Here is a 13,762-nt window from a genome sequence, read left to right as displayed (position 1 = left end):
TAAGAGGGCTTCAAAGCATTGAACATGTCAAGGGATTGCTGTTTCACCCCATCACCAAGTCCATTACCTGTATGTGGCCAAGCCAGAGCTACACTTCTGTGAAATCTCCATGCATATCAGCACCAGCTCATATAATGTATGAAATTGTAGTAATGCCTCCTACTTCATTTGTTGTTTCAGCTTCAGGTATGTCCCCTGCTACACCCAGCACGGCATATTCTGCAGTCATCAGACTTTACCTTAAGTCTGAATTACACTTGGAAGTGAAGGAAAGGAAGAGTTTTGGCAAGTACTATACACATATCTGTATTTTTGATGTCTTATTTGATATATATGTTCATATATATATCAGGGGACGAAAGTTGTGGAAGGTTAGAACATTATCTCCGAAAGCAAAAATGGGTATGTTTGAAGGAATAGTGGTTCCAACAATGTTATATGGTTGCAAGGTGTGGGCTATAGAAAGAGTTGTGCGGAGGAGGGTGGATGTGTTGGAAATGAGATGTTTGAGGACAATATGTGGTGTGAGGTGGTTTGATCGAGTAAGTAATGAAAGGGTAAGAGAGACATGTGGTAATAAAAAGTGTGGTTGAGAGAGCAGATGAGGGTGTTTTGAAATGGTTTGGTCACATGGGGAGAATGAGTAAGGAAAGATTGACAAAGAGGATATATGCATCAGAGATGGAGGGAACAAGAAGTGGGAGACCAAATTGGGGTGGAAAGATGGAGTGAAAAAGATTTTGAGCGATCAGGGCCTGAACATGTAGGAGGGTGAAAGGCGTGCAAGGAATAGAGTGAATTGGAACAATGTGGTATACCAGGGTCGATGTGCTGTCAATGGATTGAACCAGGGCATATGAAGCATCTGGGGTAAACCATGGAAAGTTTTGTGGGGCCTGGATGTAGAAAGGGAGCTGTGGTTTCGGTGCATTATACATGACAGATAGAGAGTAAGTGTGAACGAATGTGGCCTTTGATGTCTTTTCCTAGCGCTACCTTGCGCGCATGCAGGGGGAGGGGGTTGTCATTTCATGTGTGGCGGGGTGGCGACGGGAATGATAAAGGCAGCAAGTACGAAATATGTACATGTGTATATATGTATATGTTTGTGTATTTATATAAATGTATACGTTGAAATGTATAGGTATGTATATGTGTGTGTGTGGATGTGTATGTATATACATGTGTATGTTGGTGGGCTGGGTCATTCTTTCGTCTGTTTCCTTGTGCTACCTTGCTAACGTGGGAGACAGCAACAAAGTATAATAAATAAATGAAATGAAAATATATAAAATGAAAGTATGTTGTATACCTAAATCCGTGGCATGCAAGTTAGGGCAGCTGCTTCTGTGTGGAGACCCACTACACAAGGAATGACCATTAGGATGCCATTTTCTTTCCTCATACAGAGAAGCTTTAGCATTCTCCCATATCATTTCTGTAGTTAAAGAATGTATGAGTAGCTTATCAGGTTAAGGGATTCAGAAGGAAGTGTTGTTGAGAATGATACAAGGATATTCAAGGAACTGAATGAAAAATCAGGAAGGAACTGAATGAAAATGTCATTAGTAGGAGAGACTATAGCCCTAACACCAGTGAGATGGAGTGGGAAGAATGTCATAGAATGCATTGAAATATCTAGAAAAGTAATAAATAGAATATGAAAGGGTTTTGACTCATAAAGAGATTATAGTCCTGATTAAATTTTTCTGCTGCTTAGATTGTGTGCAGTTACATTTGACAGACCACTTGATATCTGGAGAAAAGCAGAGTGCCAAGGTAATGGAACAGTGCAAACATCATACCTATGTTTAAGGAATGAGACCAGGAGGACTCTTGACTTGTAGATTGGTCTCCCTGATGAGTATAGTCTGTGAAGTAATGGAAAAGATAATCAGAAAACAAGTGGATGACTTCTAGTAGAGGAGAAACTACCTAAATGAGAGACAATAAGGATTTTGGGAAAAGAGGTCAAGTGTGATGAGCTTCTTCAATTTCTGTGAGTGACTTTCATTTTAGACAAGCAAAGGTTGGGAGATTTTCTGCATCTAGACTGCCTTAAGGCATTCGACACTGTACCACATATGAGGCTGGTAAAGAAAGGGCAGCCTCCTTTAGTGGACAGATTATCATAGTGGATGGAAACAGTGGACACATGTTAGGGGAGCCTTTGTGGAATGGTTGAACAGCAGTAGCATTGTGCAGGGTTTTACATAAGGATCATTGCTCTTCTTTATCTATGTAAATGGCTTGCCAAATGGTTTAGAGTTCTACCAGAATATGTTTATGGATGATGCCAAGGTCATGAGGGAAGTGAAAGGCAAGGAGGACTGCATCATCTTAAAGGGGACCTAGACCAACTCTGAAGTTGGTTTGATACATGGTAGATGAAATTCATCCACAATAAATGTAAAATAAAGGAGATTAAACACAGTGACAGAAAGCCTTGATGTAGATATTAGCTAGCATGAAATAAGTTGCAGGTACAGTACTTGTGTGAGGGACAGTATACCTATCCCACCATAGGAGATTTGTAAAGGAGACAAACTGTTCACTGGCAAGTAGTAGTGTTGACACTGTACCTTATAGAGTTTGGTAAAGAAGCTGGGTCATATCTCAGGATTACTGGGCAAACTCCTTCACAAGACGAAGGATAATCACGGTGGTAGGAAAGAAAGGAGCAGTATCGAAGTGGATGAGGGGTCACAAGTGAAGTGACACAGAGCTCAGACCTAGAACCACTGCTCTTCTTGATATATTAAAGTGGACTCATTCTTCAGCATCTTTATGGAGGATAGAAAGGTCACAAGAGAAGTAAAGAATTGTGAGGAGTAATCAGTTTACAAAGGATCGTAGACAAATCCCAAAGCTGTTACAATTAGTGGTGCTGAAATTTAGTTTGGGTAAATGCAAAGCAATGAAGACTGGACACAGTGAAAGAAGGCCTAGGTATGATTACTAACTAGCAAGAAATGAGGTTAAAGAACGTATATGGAAGCCTTCGGGGTCAGCATTGTGTTAGATCTGTCAACAGAGCTCCACATCAGAAGAATTATGAAGGAGTTTAATGTTTATTGTTAAATGATTAGCATATCTTTTTTTTATCATTGTTACATAAACCACACAACCCCTTATCCAGCAGTTCCTGCTGTTTCATGGCTGTGCTGCAAGCAGTAACATGGAAATGATGGCCTCTTTAGGAGCAAATTCTTAGACTGTATTGTACCCTGATGATACTTCACAATGTGACTTTTTAACTATAGTGCCATGCAAGCAGTTGGAGTAATAGATAAGGAAATGTTTGGCAGGCTATTCACACTTGTAACAAAACTAGGATATGGTCTTCAGATTTTATCTCCACACTTGTTTTAAAGCAGCACAAAGAGGGGCCAGAGGAGAGTAATAAAGGTGGTACTAGAATTACGGGACCTGATCCACAGAGAGTCTGGAGACCACCGAGTTGTCCACCATTGAGAAGAGAATATTATGGAAAGACCTGATCTCAATCTTCAGATTTCTAGATCAGTTTGATCTGAATCAGTGATCCCTTCCTTTTGATGTAGAATAATTGAATTACTAGAGAAGCTACAAAGGAAACCTTTTGGAAACCATGTAAGGAAGGGTTGCTTCAGGAGCAGGATAATGGATGAGTGAAGTTAGCAAAATGATGAATGCTGATGGCTTATAGAAATGAAAAAAGTTGAATGATGGTAGAGAAAGTGTGGGAGATGAGGTCTCACAGTTGTAAAATGCCTTCCTTGTGTAGGACAAATAGGTATTCACACACACACACACAAAAAAAAAAAAAAAAAAAAGGAGACTGGGTCATGTGGCAGGAATAAGGGGGAAACTCCTACAGTGGATAGATTATCGTCTCAGTGGGAGGGAACAAAGGATGCTTGTTAGAAGAGCTTTTTCCAAATTGGTTAAGGTGGCCAACTGAGGGCCAGTGCATTCAGTTGTGGGACCACTGCTCTTCTTGATCTGTATTAAGATAAAGGTATGGAATCCTACCAATATGTTTCTAAATGATGCAAAGGTCATGAGGGAAGTGAAGAGCAAGATGGATTGCATCAGCTTTCAAGGGGGCCTAAACAGACTCCAAAGGTTGTCTGAAATGCAGGTGATGAAATTCAACCCAAGCAAGTGTAATGAGTATGATACAGAAGTGGACAGCCTTAGTATGATTATTACTTAGCAGGAACTAAGCTTCAGGATTCTGTGTGTGAGGGGGACACACATTTGTTGCCAGATTTCTATATTAGGAGGACAGTTAGGGAGACAAGCTGTCAGCTGGCAAATATCAAAATAGTATAGGTAAAGGTACACCACCGAATTTCCAGCAATTGATGGTTTGGCACCTCCACCTCCTTTAGTCTGGACAAAATTACGTGAGGGAACTTGAAATTACCATGGCCACCAGACTAGTTTACTGGGCGGCCACAGATGGTGTTGTGTGTAGGGCACGCTTATTTACATTCTTGTTGGTGGTGCTACTGCAATTCTGTGGGATTCTTAGCTTATTTTGCTTAAATTTAACCCTAGCTATGGCTTCTAAGGCATATGAGTGTCAGTCGTGGTGTCAAATGTAAACACCAGTCCATGTCGATCCTAGTAGAACTGTTGAAAAAAATGGACCATGGTGTTTCAGTGTTGAAAAAATGGACCATGGTGTTTCTGTGCGTAAGCTGTGTGGCATCTACAGTATTGATTCATCAACTGTTTATGATATAAAGAAGCAAAGGGAGAAAATATTGAAATTCTATGCAGACATCGATTCCAAGAAGGAAGTGACGATTAGAGAAACTATGAAAGACAGTAAGAGTACTGAGCACAATCGAGTGATGATGGAATGGTTTCGACAGCGTCGGAGTGATGGAGTGGACTTGTCAGGTGGCATGATAATGGACCAGGCTAAGTTGTTCCATAAGTGTGACTATAGTAAAGGATGGCTTCAAAGGTTCAAGAAGCATCTTGGAATTTCCATGAATAATGTGTGTGGAGAAAAAGCGATATGCAAGCCTCGGAGCTACTGAGTATGTGGACAAATTTGCAAAACTCGTAGCTGACGAGCGCCTCAGTCCTGAGCAGGTGTATAAGTACCTGTATTTCATTTATTTCTTTAATTTACATTTAATATTTGTTTAATTTGAATTTCTAGCAGTCTTTGGTATACTTTAGACACATGGGAGATGTATAATTATTGGATTAGAGGTGTGTTGATGAATTATTATTAGGTAACCATGGTTGGTCTGGCAAAATGGTTAATCCGGGAAGGCTTTGGAACCAAGAGTACCAGAAAATTGGTGTACCTGTGTATGGATAAGTAATTATTTAGCGAGCTATTCATATCCTACTGAAAGCCAAAACTAGAATGTGCTTCTCACACTTGGTCACTGCACCTAAAGAAGCACAAAGAACTCAGAGAGAAGGTCTGGAGGAGGGCAACAGAGAGCTAAATTACGGGAAAACATGAGGCTTCAAATTTACTCATCATGGAAAGAGAGAAGAGTGAGATTTGACCTAATCACCTTTTTTTCTTTTTTACAGTGATCAGCATTGTAAACAGTCCTTTGAGAGATGTAGGGATAGAGTGATCAGAGGACATGACATGAAATTAAGGAACTTTTTAATAATAATGATGTAAAGTAGTACTTTTAATAGAATGAGAGGTGGATGATTGGAACTGAATGACTGAGGACAAGGTTGACTCAGACATCATACAAAAATTTAAGAGGTTTATGATAGTACATAACCTTCAGGAGATGCCCCCTACCCTGTATAAAACTTGCTTCATGAACAGTACAGATAGGTAAATACACACACTCAAATTCTCTCTTTCTTCACTACCTTTTCCTGTTTCTGTTGTTTGAGAAGTGGTAGACTGGGTGAAATGTAAAGATGTAATACTCTGAGGTGGTTTTGGCATGTGGAGAGAAAGTGCAAGATGGGTTTACAAGGAGAACATATGATAGAACCGTTAAAGGGATTAGTGTGAGAGGAAGAGTACCTCTGACATGGGGAAATAGAGTGAAGAGCATTGGAGGGAAAGAAATGGTAGAAGAATGCATGGAATAGTATTTATGAGGGAGGCATGTAAGGACAGGGATAATTGTAGACTCTTTTGCCATGGCCACCCTTGATAGGAGTCTCCAGAGGAAACAGGCATCATTGATACAGATAGGTAGATGGAGGAACTTTATTTTTCTTCTCCCATTGAATTGTGTCAGTCTCCAAAGATTAGTTTTACTCAGAATGGTTTCATGTAGGCTTCCAAGTTTAGGGGACTCGATAATGTTTGTTTACTCTTATGTTTAACTAAGTCTGATTGTTGAGTTCAACCATACTCATCTTAAACCTTTATAACTTCTGTTAGAATGTCCTTGCATGTAAATAAGAGGCCTTTCATTCCATTGACATTGATACATTTCAGTATTTGGCTACTGCAAATGCAATTGTACAATATTTAGAATGGAATCTTTAATTATTGCATAATTTCAGATGCATTTCAAAGATTCATCCCTTATAGAGAAGTAAAAATTTACTTCCTCCCTCCAGTTCCCCTCTTTGTATATGGCATCCCCATATGCAAGAAGGGTTGGCTTAATTTTATTTTTTTGTCGATGAGTGTCCAATATAAACAACAGACTACACCTATCATCAATCCCTGGCAATGCTTGTTAAGCTTGTGTCTCATGGGGGTGCTAGTGCAAATCAGTTTAATTAACAAAGCTACATATTACAAGGATGCACTTCTCGTTTCTGCAATATGGATGAATTAGTTACTCTTTATAATTTGTGTTAATGACTCTTCTTCACTATATTTTTTTGTGTTTAATAGTAATATGTGTATGGACATGTGGTTTAAGGTTTCATTAATTCAAGCAAGGTATTTATGAATGGTGGAAGTCTTTTTTTATTATTTTTTAATATATCTATTGAAAAAGTTCATCATCAGTCTCAGCTATTACTTTCTATATATTTTGTACTCAGATATTACTTTCTTTACATTATTACAAATTTTTCAAGGTTAGTATGTGTATTCAGTAATTAAAGATGTTCATACATTTACTGTCAGAAAATAACTTGTTTATAGTGTTTCATGTTTGTTTAATACACTTGAAAATTAAAAAATTGAATGTTTGATGCTTACTTTAACGTATTTTAAGTTGAAGATGAATGAATAAGGGATTTTTTATTTTTCATACATATTCGCCATTTCCTGCATTATCGAGGTAGCACTAAGAACAGAGGACCAAGCCCCAGAGGGAACATCTTCACTTGGCCCCCCCTCCATTCCCTCCCCTGGAAAAGCAAAAAGGGATATGCTTTCTTATTTTTTTATTATAAAATATTCTTTGGATATGTTTATTGACACAGTGTTTAAATAATATAATTTTAGTTATTATACTGTATTAATTTCAGTAAAGCACTAGACAGTCTTTTAGTTTGAAATAATCTTTTTTTAATATATTAATTAACCTGAGAATATTAGTATTATTTCTCATATGAAACATCAACATGAATAATCTGTAATATCTTTTCTGAAATTAACTACCTATGCAGTTCTTTCTACTAACACTGTTGTAAGAAAATATAGTATGGAACAGAAGTTAAGACTGGAATTTGCAGGTCCAGATCTTTGGTGTGTAACATGAGAGAAATTAAATGACTTCATACTTTTGTCTCACTTGATTTATATATTACTGTTAGTAAAGGTATATAAATATCTTATTACTTTTGTCAATGTTAACTGTACAACTGTATGAAAGGTAAGAAAAAAAAAAAAACATTCCAAAAAGTTGAAGATCCTGTCACCAGTTAAATCCTTGCCACTCACTTTATGAAGGTATATATATTTCCCACTGTTGGGAAAAGTTTTTTTTCCTTAGGCTTTACATTTTGACTTTATGAATCCAAAATTGTACTTCTGTTTTCTGCTCGATTGTTGATTTGCTTAGGAACTTTAAAACATCCACATAAATCCCAAGACTTCATGAATAAAACATTGAGCACCACAACTTTCACTGAATCCTTGTGAAAGGTTAATTTTATACTGTATATCAATGTATGGCAATTGTACCAGTACAGGAAATGGAAAGGAAAACATGTTGCTATAGTCAATATTCAGTGCCTTCTGCAATACATTTTTAGATTTAAAACAAAATGATGACTGTTCCAAGAGAAATATAATGCCTCTAATTGGATATGGGACTTTAAAATGTGTACAATTTTCCAATGCATTGTAAGAGACCTTGTCTCCTAAGTTATGGCTTGTAGCACATTCTCAAGCTCATCACTTATTTTAGTAATATAAATGGAAAGGAAGGACATATAAGCTAGGGAAATAATAATGCAGGTCCTCCCACTTTCCACAGGGCAGGGCTTGCATCCTAAAAAGTTTCTGCATTTGTGGAGCTTTACATTGTATAGTGATCATCTGTGCAAATTAGTGAGTAATGCCCATCAAACCTGGCAGCTCACAATTTCAGATTCGTATCTTATGGGCTTTGAGTAAAGTGTAACCATTGTATTATAGAAAAAAATAGGTAAAACATTACTGGTTCCAACAGACACTCAAGAATTGACACATGAAGTAAACGAGTATCTCGGAAGTATTTTTAACTCCATTATCGAAGATGTTCAATATATTCTTATTGAACTTTATTTACTATGAGAAGCATTGCTTACTTGAAGCATTATTTCGCCAAAAAACCCTTGATTTTACAAAAGAACCTCAAACCTGATATATACCATCAAACCAGATATATACAGGTGACCTAAAAGTGCCACCCTGCACGAGACATAATCTAAAGCTATTTGTGGTAAAGGAGATACATTACATGCCTCAAGTACCAGTCATCCTCGGAACTGCTCTTAATTCTGGAAAATTTCATGCTTTATGAAGTCAGTTTAAAGGAGTATAAGAATGTAAAGGCACTAAGTTATTATCCTATTACTCTAAAATTAACTTTGATCTTCCACAGGTGTGAAATATACTTTAATGGCAGAGCTGAGCCATTGTGGTGTATAATTCACAAATTCTGTTTATGAATACATACAGAATGGCACATTCATTAGTTAAAACTTTGAACAAGCTTTACTCAACAAAATTAATCACATTAGGGGGTGTCTACAGCACACACAGGAAAGAGGATTGTAGTTTCTGATGAGTATGAGTCTGGCTGGGGGTATTCAAGACCGGGTCGGAAGGAAAGTTGTTAAGTGCTTGTTGGGGAAGAGTGATCTGTGAGTACAGGTATATGATGTGATTAGTTTTTAGTAGGGATTAGTTTTCAATTTCTACTTTGGTGCTGGTGGATAGTTATGAAGTGGTTTGGTTAGGAAGGATGCAATGCTGTTGAGGTGGAATTGTATTGGGAGAATCCTTGTTTCACCAAGTGGTGAGTGCTTGTGGTTGCTAAGCAAGCGGTGAACGTTCCAAGTGCTCATTTTTTTTTCTTTGTGGTTTGCAGCTTAGCTGTATTTGTTTTTCACATCATGAATGGCCAGACAGGTAAGGCACAGTAGAGTGGATGAATTGCTTGTAGAATAGACTAAAGGATTCTTTTTCTTGTCCAAATATGATATGCCTGAACTGAAAGGATGTGATATACAGGATTTGGCAGACAAGCTCTCAAAGGGTTGAACCAGGGTATGTGAAACAGAGGAAACCACTGAATGTTTTGTGGGGTTTGATGGGTATACTAGTCTCTGGTTTTGATGCATTCTACATGACAGCTAAATAGAGGATATGAGCAAACAGGGCCTTTGTTTAGTCAGCTCCTGCCATAGTCTTATGGAATAGTAGACTCTGCCTGCCTGTGGATATGCCATGAAAGAAAAGTCATCAAGTTTGTATCTGAGTTTGTGGAAGAACAAGCTTCTCAATCCAAGGAAGTCTGTCACTTCCTTGCTTCTGACATGAGTGCAGCATGGATTTGTCTAATTAAATCATATTCCTCAAATATATCTCCTCAAATGTTCCTTCCAACTCTAAATTACTGTATTTAGAAGAGGATATAAATCTCACCTTGAAAGATCCAATGGAGACTGTAGGAGAAAGAAATTTAGAAATGTGCTGAGAAAACTTACGAGTTTGTGCACATTTAGGTTTGAACTCGTTATCTTCGAGTGGAACCAGTGCTCTGCACCATATGTAAAGGACAATGTTCTAAGAGTACGAGATGGTGTTGCACAGTTCCCAGGGAGAAATAAGGGCTTTGTCCTCTCCTTTGCTCATTGGCGAAATGCATTTACGAAGAACTTGTCATAGCTGTATATGGTTAAGACTTCAAATTTAGCTATCTTGAGATGAATTCTTACATCAATACCCTTTAAGGATTCACCTTATACGGGATCACTAATATATTAAGCAAAGTTTTTCTTAAATCATCAAACTCATCAAGGGGTAGTATGTTCTTGGAATTCACCATCATGAGATAAAATATGTTGATTTTCTGTCACTGTTAGCCCAATATAATAATTCAATCCTTGAAGTGAGATAGATATTCCTTTCCTGAGACATCCTATCCAGTTCCTCAAAACATCTTTCAATAAATAAAAAAAATACTCCTATCCATTGCATAAATGTTATCACAAAAAAGGCTTTGTATAAAATCTAAGGACACTTAAGGATGGTTGGTTGCTTGGGCTTCAGGCCAATCAACCGCTAGGGAAATGAGGCCAGCAAGTTCACGTTTTAACCACCACCTGAAAATGGTTCACATTTTCAACTGTTAAAAAGTAATTCTCATCACACACACACCCTTACTGGACTTAAGTCAGTGAATACCCAATGGATACACAGTTTTGTGAAAATCTTAGATTATGAAATCTTATGTTCATTACTCTTCCATGTGATATAGCAGCATCAGTTAAGGCAATATTGTCTGGCTTTTTTTCACATATGAGTATTTTCAGGTTTTGTTTCACAAATGGTGGAACACAGTAGCAGCAATCACAGAAACCTAACAATGCATTTAACATATGAATAATGTCAGAGAATGCACGTGGAATTCCTTCTAGGGAGAACAATACTTGTTCTTACAAACATAGTATCATAAGTCTTGTTACACTATAGGGTATGCTGTGATTTTTGTAGTATTATATACAACATGTACAAAAAAATGGAAAATATACTGTACATAAAATTTGATCCCTGACAAAATCAAAACTACACTATAATACAGAATGTGATTTAGGATTATTTAAGTATCTATGAATGAGACTCGAACATTATCAACCACAAAATGATAAAAAGCAAATGTTTTCAAAATGCTGATATCGATGGTAGCCAAAATGGTCGCAAGTTACTATTTTGATTGTGCCTGTATCCCATGTCAAATTGTGAAGACAGATCTAATGATTACATTAAGCCTGAAGAAGTTTTGAAATAACTGGTTTGTAACATATGTCCTACATTATACTGGCATAACCATAAGAAGCTTGCACATCCAGTGATAGGGAATTTTTTCTTCACTAAACTTTCATCTATAAGAATTATAAACCAAAAAATCAACTCATGTTTGGTACCATCTTCAACAATGAGTGATCTGAGTAACAACAATAAAGCTACAAATTTCTTAAGCAAGGCTCTTCATAATTTCATAAGAAAATTATGAAAAAGAGGGCCAATTTCTGAAGGTCTTCTAAGTTGCCTTCCACTCAGTAAGAATAACCTCAACTTGTAATTAATAACATCATTTTCAACTGTAAACCCACAGACCTCTACTGTTATGATTATTTATATTTTTCCTTTTATAACAAAAACCATATTACTGAGTACTTAGGAAGGCGAGTGGTTTACATACAAATGATTTAGTAACTAGCTGTAAACATTACATTGCAACAAAATGACTAAACTGTTGATGATCACTAGCATATAGAAACAAAACTCTTGACATGGCAATTAACCGTAAGTCATGAAAGAGTAATTATGTAGGATACTGGACATGTTATAAAACATTAGCACCTTCCTTATACATAAAAAATATAATGATGGTTTACAAACAAATAACTGTTTTCTCAGTCTGGGGTCTACAGTAAAATATCTAATTCATGACTCACAATTCTGTATGCAACACTTAAAAAACGTCAATTCTTCTACAAAAAGATGCACCTTCTTCCTTGCTTACATAGCTGATTCGACTGGCTTGAACGTTGTTGTTAACTCCTGTGCGATGCCCTTTAGATCTATTTTTGGTCCTACAGTATGTATGATTTTGACACATTCTGGTGCTAAACCATTGGCATTTATGGCATTTTTAGCCAGAATATCTAGGCTTTGAGACTTTATGTCAAAAAGTTGGGGCTTACATTCTGTTTCCATAGCAACATCTTTATTACCTGCATTAACAGTGTAGTGGATAGGGTCATCTGGCTTATTACTGACCGTTGTATCAATAAATCTATTTTGATTTTGTACACTATATTCTTGAAATTTTTCATCCAACCTAGTCATAATGCTATCACTCTCCATTAGCTCATTTTCATCATTAGTAACCTGTAACTCATCTTCATTTATGTATTTAGTATTGTTCCGTATCTCTGCTGATGTTACTGGTTTGCTGTCATGTTTCTGGAAGGTCAAGTGATTTCCGTCATTGTTGATCCTCCCACCCAAGAATGTTGAAGCTCTCTGGTTTTTGTCTTTATTGGCCGTAATCACTGTCTGATTTCCACTTGTACTGTTCATATTTATGCTCACTGGTGCTTTGATCAAGCTGCTACTGGCATTACTATCACTTCTTTCTCTTACAACAGCTGCCATTGCACGACTTTCACTGCTAAGGTTACTGTAGATGACTTGCATATCATTTGCTGCGTTTTCACTATTGGTATTATAAGATGTCTCTATCTGATTACTCAAGCATGTTTTGTTACTTCTTTCAGCAGTCAAGACACTCTGGCCTGTTCCTCTTGTAAGAATTGGTATTTGAGGCAACAGCTGAGGTACAGCATAGACAGACTCGGATTTATGAACCTGTAAAGAGACAGCATGTATGAGAGATGCAAACATAAATGGAACTTCGGTATAGATGAACTGGATAGAGAGATACACACTGAACACTGACCTGAAAAGGTAATTTGATATTCAATCACAGTTATTGATGGGGAGGATAAAAATAGAGGGTAGAGTAAAATTTTCAGTTAAAAAATATGCTGGTGTATGGGCAGACGTTTTTACTGATATCTAAAATGTGAGTATGGTAATTGATTTACCAAGAAAAAAAGGATTCTCAGTTTTTCTCCCAAGTTATTTTTTGTCATTCTTGTCCCCATTTCTTGCTATAATAATATCAGTTATAATTTCAAAGTAAATAAAAGTATCTAACTTTACCTTAAGTGTCTCCTTTCCCTTTGGACACACTTCTCAACAGGGTAGGTATGGCAGAAAAGTCTCTAAGCTCTTCCATTTCAATGCATACTTCCATCAACCTCATGTCTTCCTCACTCCTCTCCCAAATTCCTACCTTCTTCACTTTCCCCCCACATGATGTTGGCAGTCATTCCTTCATTCATTTCCGTATACCTTACTCCTATATTTTTTCTTTACTAATGTATCAATAAGAAACCTTTCCACATGCCCAAACCACATCTCTTCCTGTCCCCTAAAATCCCAGAACTGTCATCTTTATTCCATATCAATGTTTTATACCAGTAGACAGGAATGTGCTGCCACTCAGTCTTTTTTCTTTTTTTCTGATCACATATTTCACCCTTATTATTCCTTTCCTTCCTTAGACAGCTCATTATTTTT

The 13,762-nt window shown here is 37.1% G+C and overlaps 1 protein-coding gene across 7 annotated transcripts in view; it reads right to left on the bottom strand.

Annotated features, from left to right (window-relative positions):
- Window positions 1-7,326: 7,326 nt before the first annotated feature.
- The window catches only part of LOC139756440 (neuron navigator 2-like), a 368,656-nt gene continuing 362,220 nt past the window's right edge, over window positions 7,327-13,762 (bottom strand). For all 7 annotated transcript variants that reach the window (XM_071675884.1, XM_071675886.1, XM_071675885.1 and 4 more), the window contains one exon: window positions 7,327-12,985. In XM_071675884.1, the coding sequence (XP_071531985.1) occupies window positions 12,134-12,985 (852 nt within the window). In that variant the 3' untranslated portion in view covers window positions 7,327-12,133. The remainder of the gene's footprint in view (window positions 12,986-13,762) is intronic.

Source organism: Panulirus ornatus, chromosome 21, assembly GCF_036320965.1.
Source record: "Panulirus ornatus isolate Po-2019 chromosome 21, ASM3632096v1, whole genome shotgun sequence".
NCBI lineage: Eukaryota > Metazoa > Arthropoda > Malacostraca > Decapoda > Palinuridae > Panulirus > Panulirus ornatus.
The sequence above is the reverse complement of the archived record's forward strand: the minus strand, read 5'-3'. Positions and strand labels throughout refer to the sequence as shown.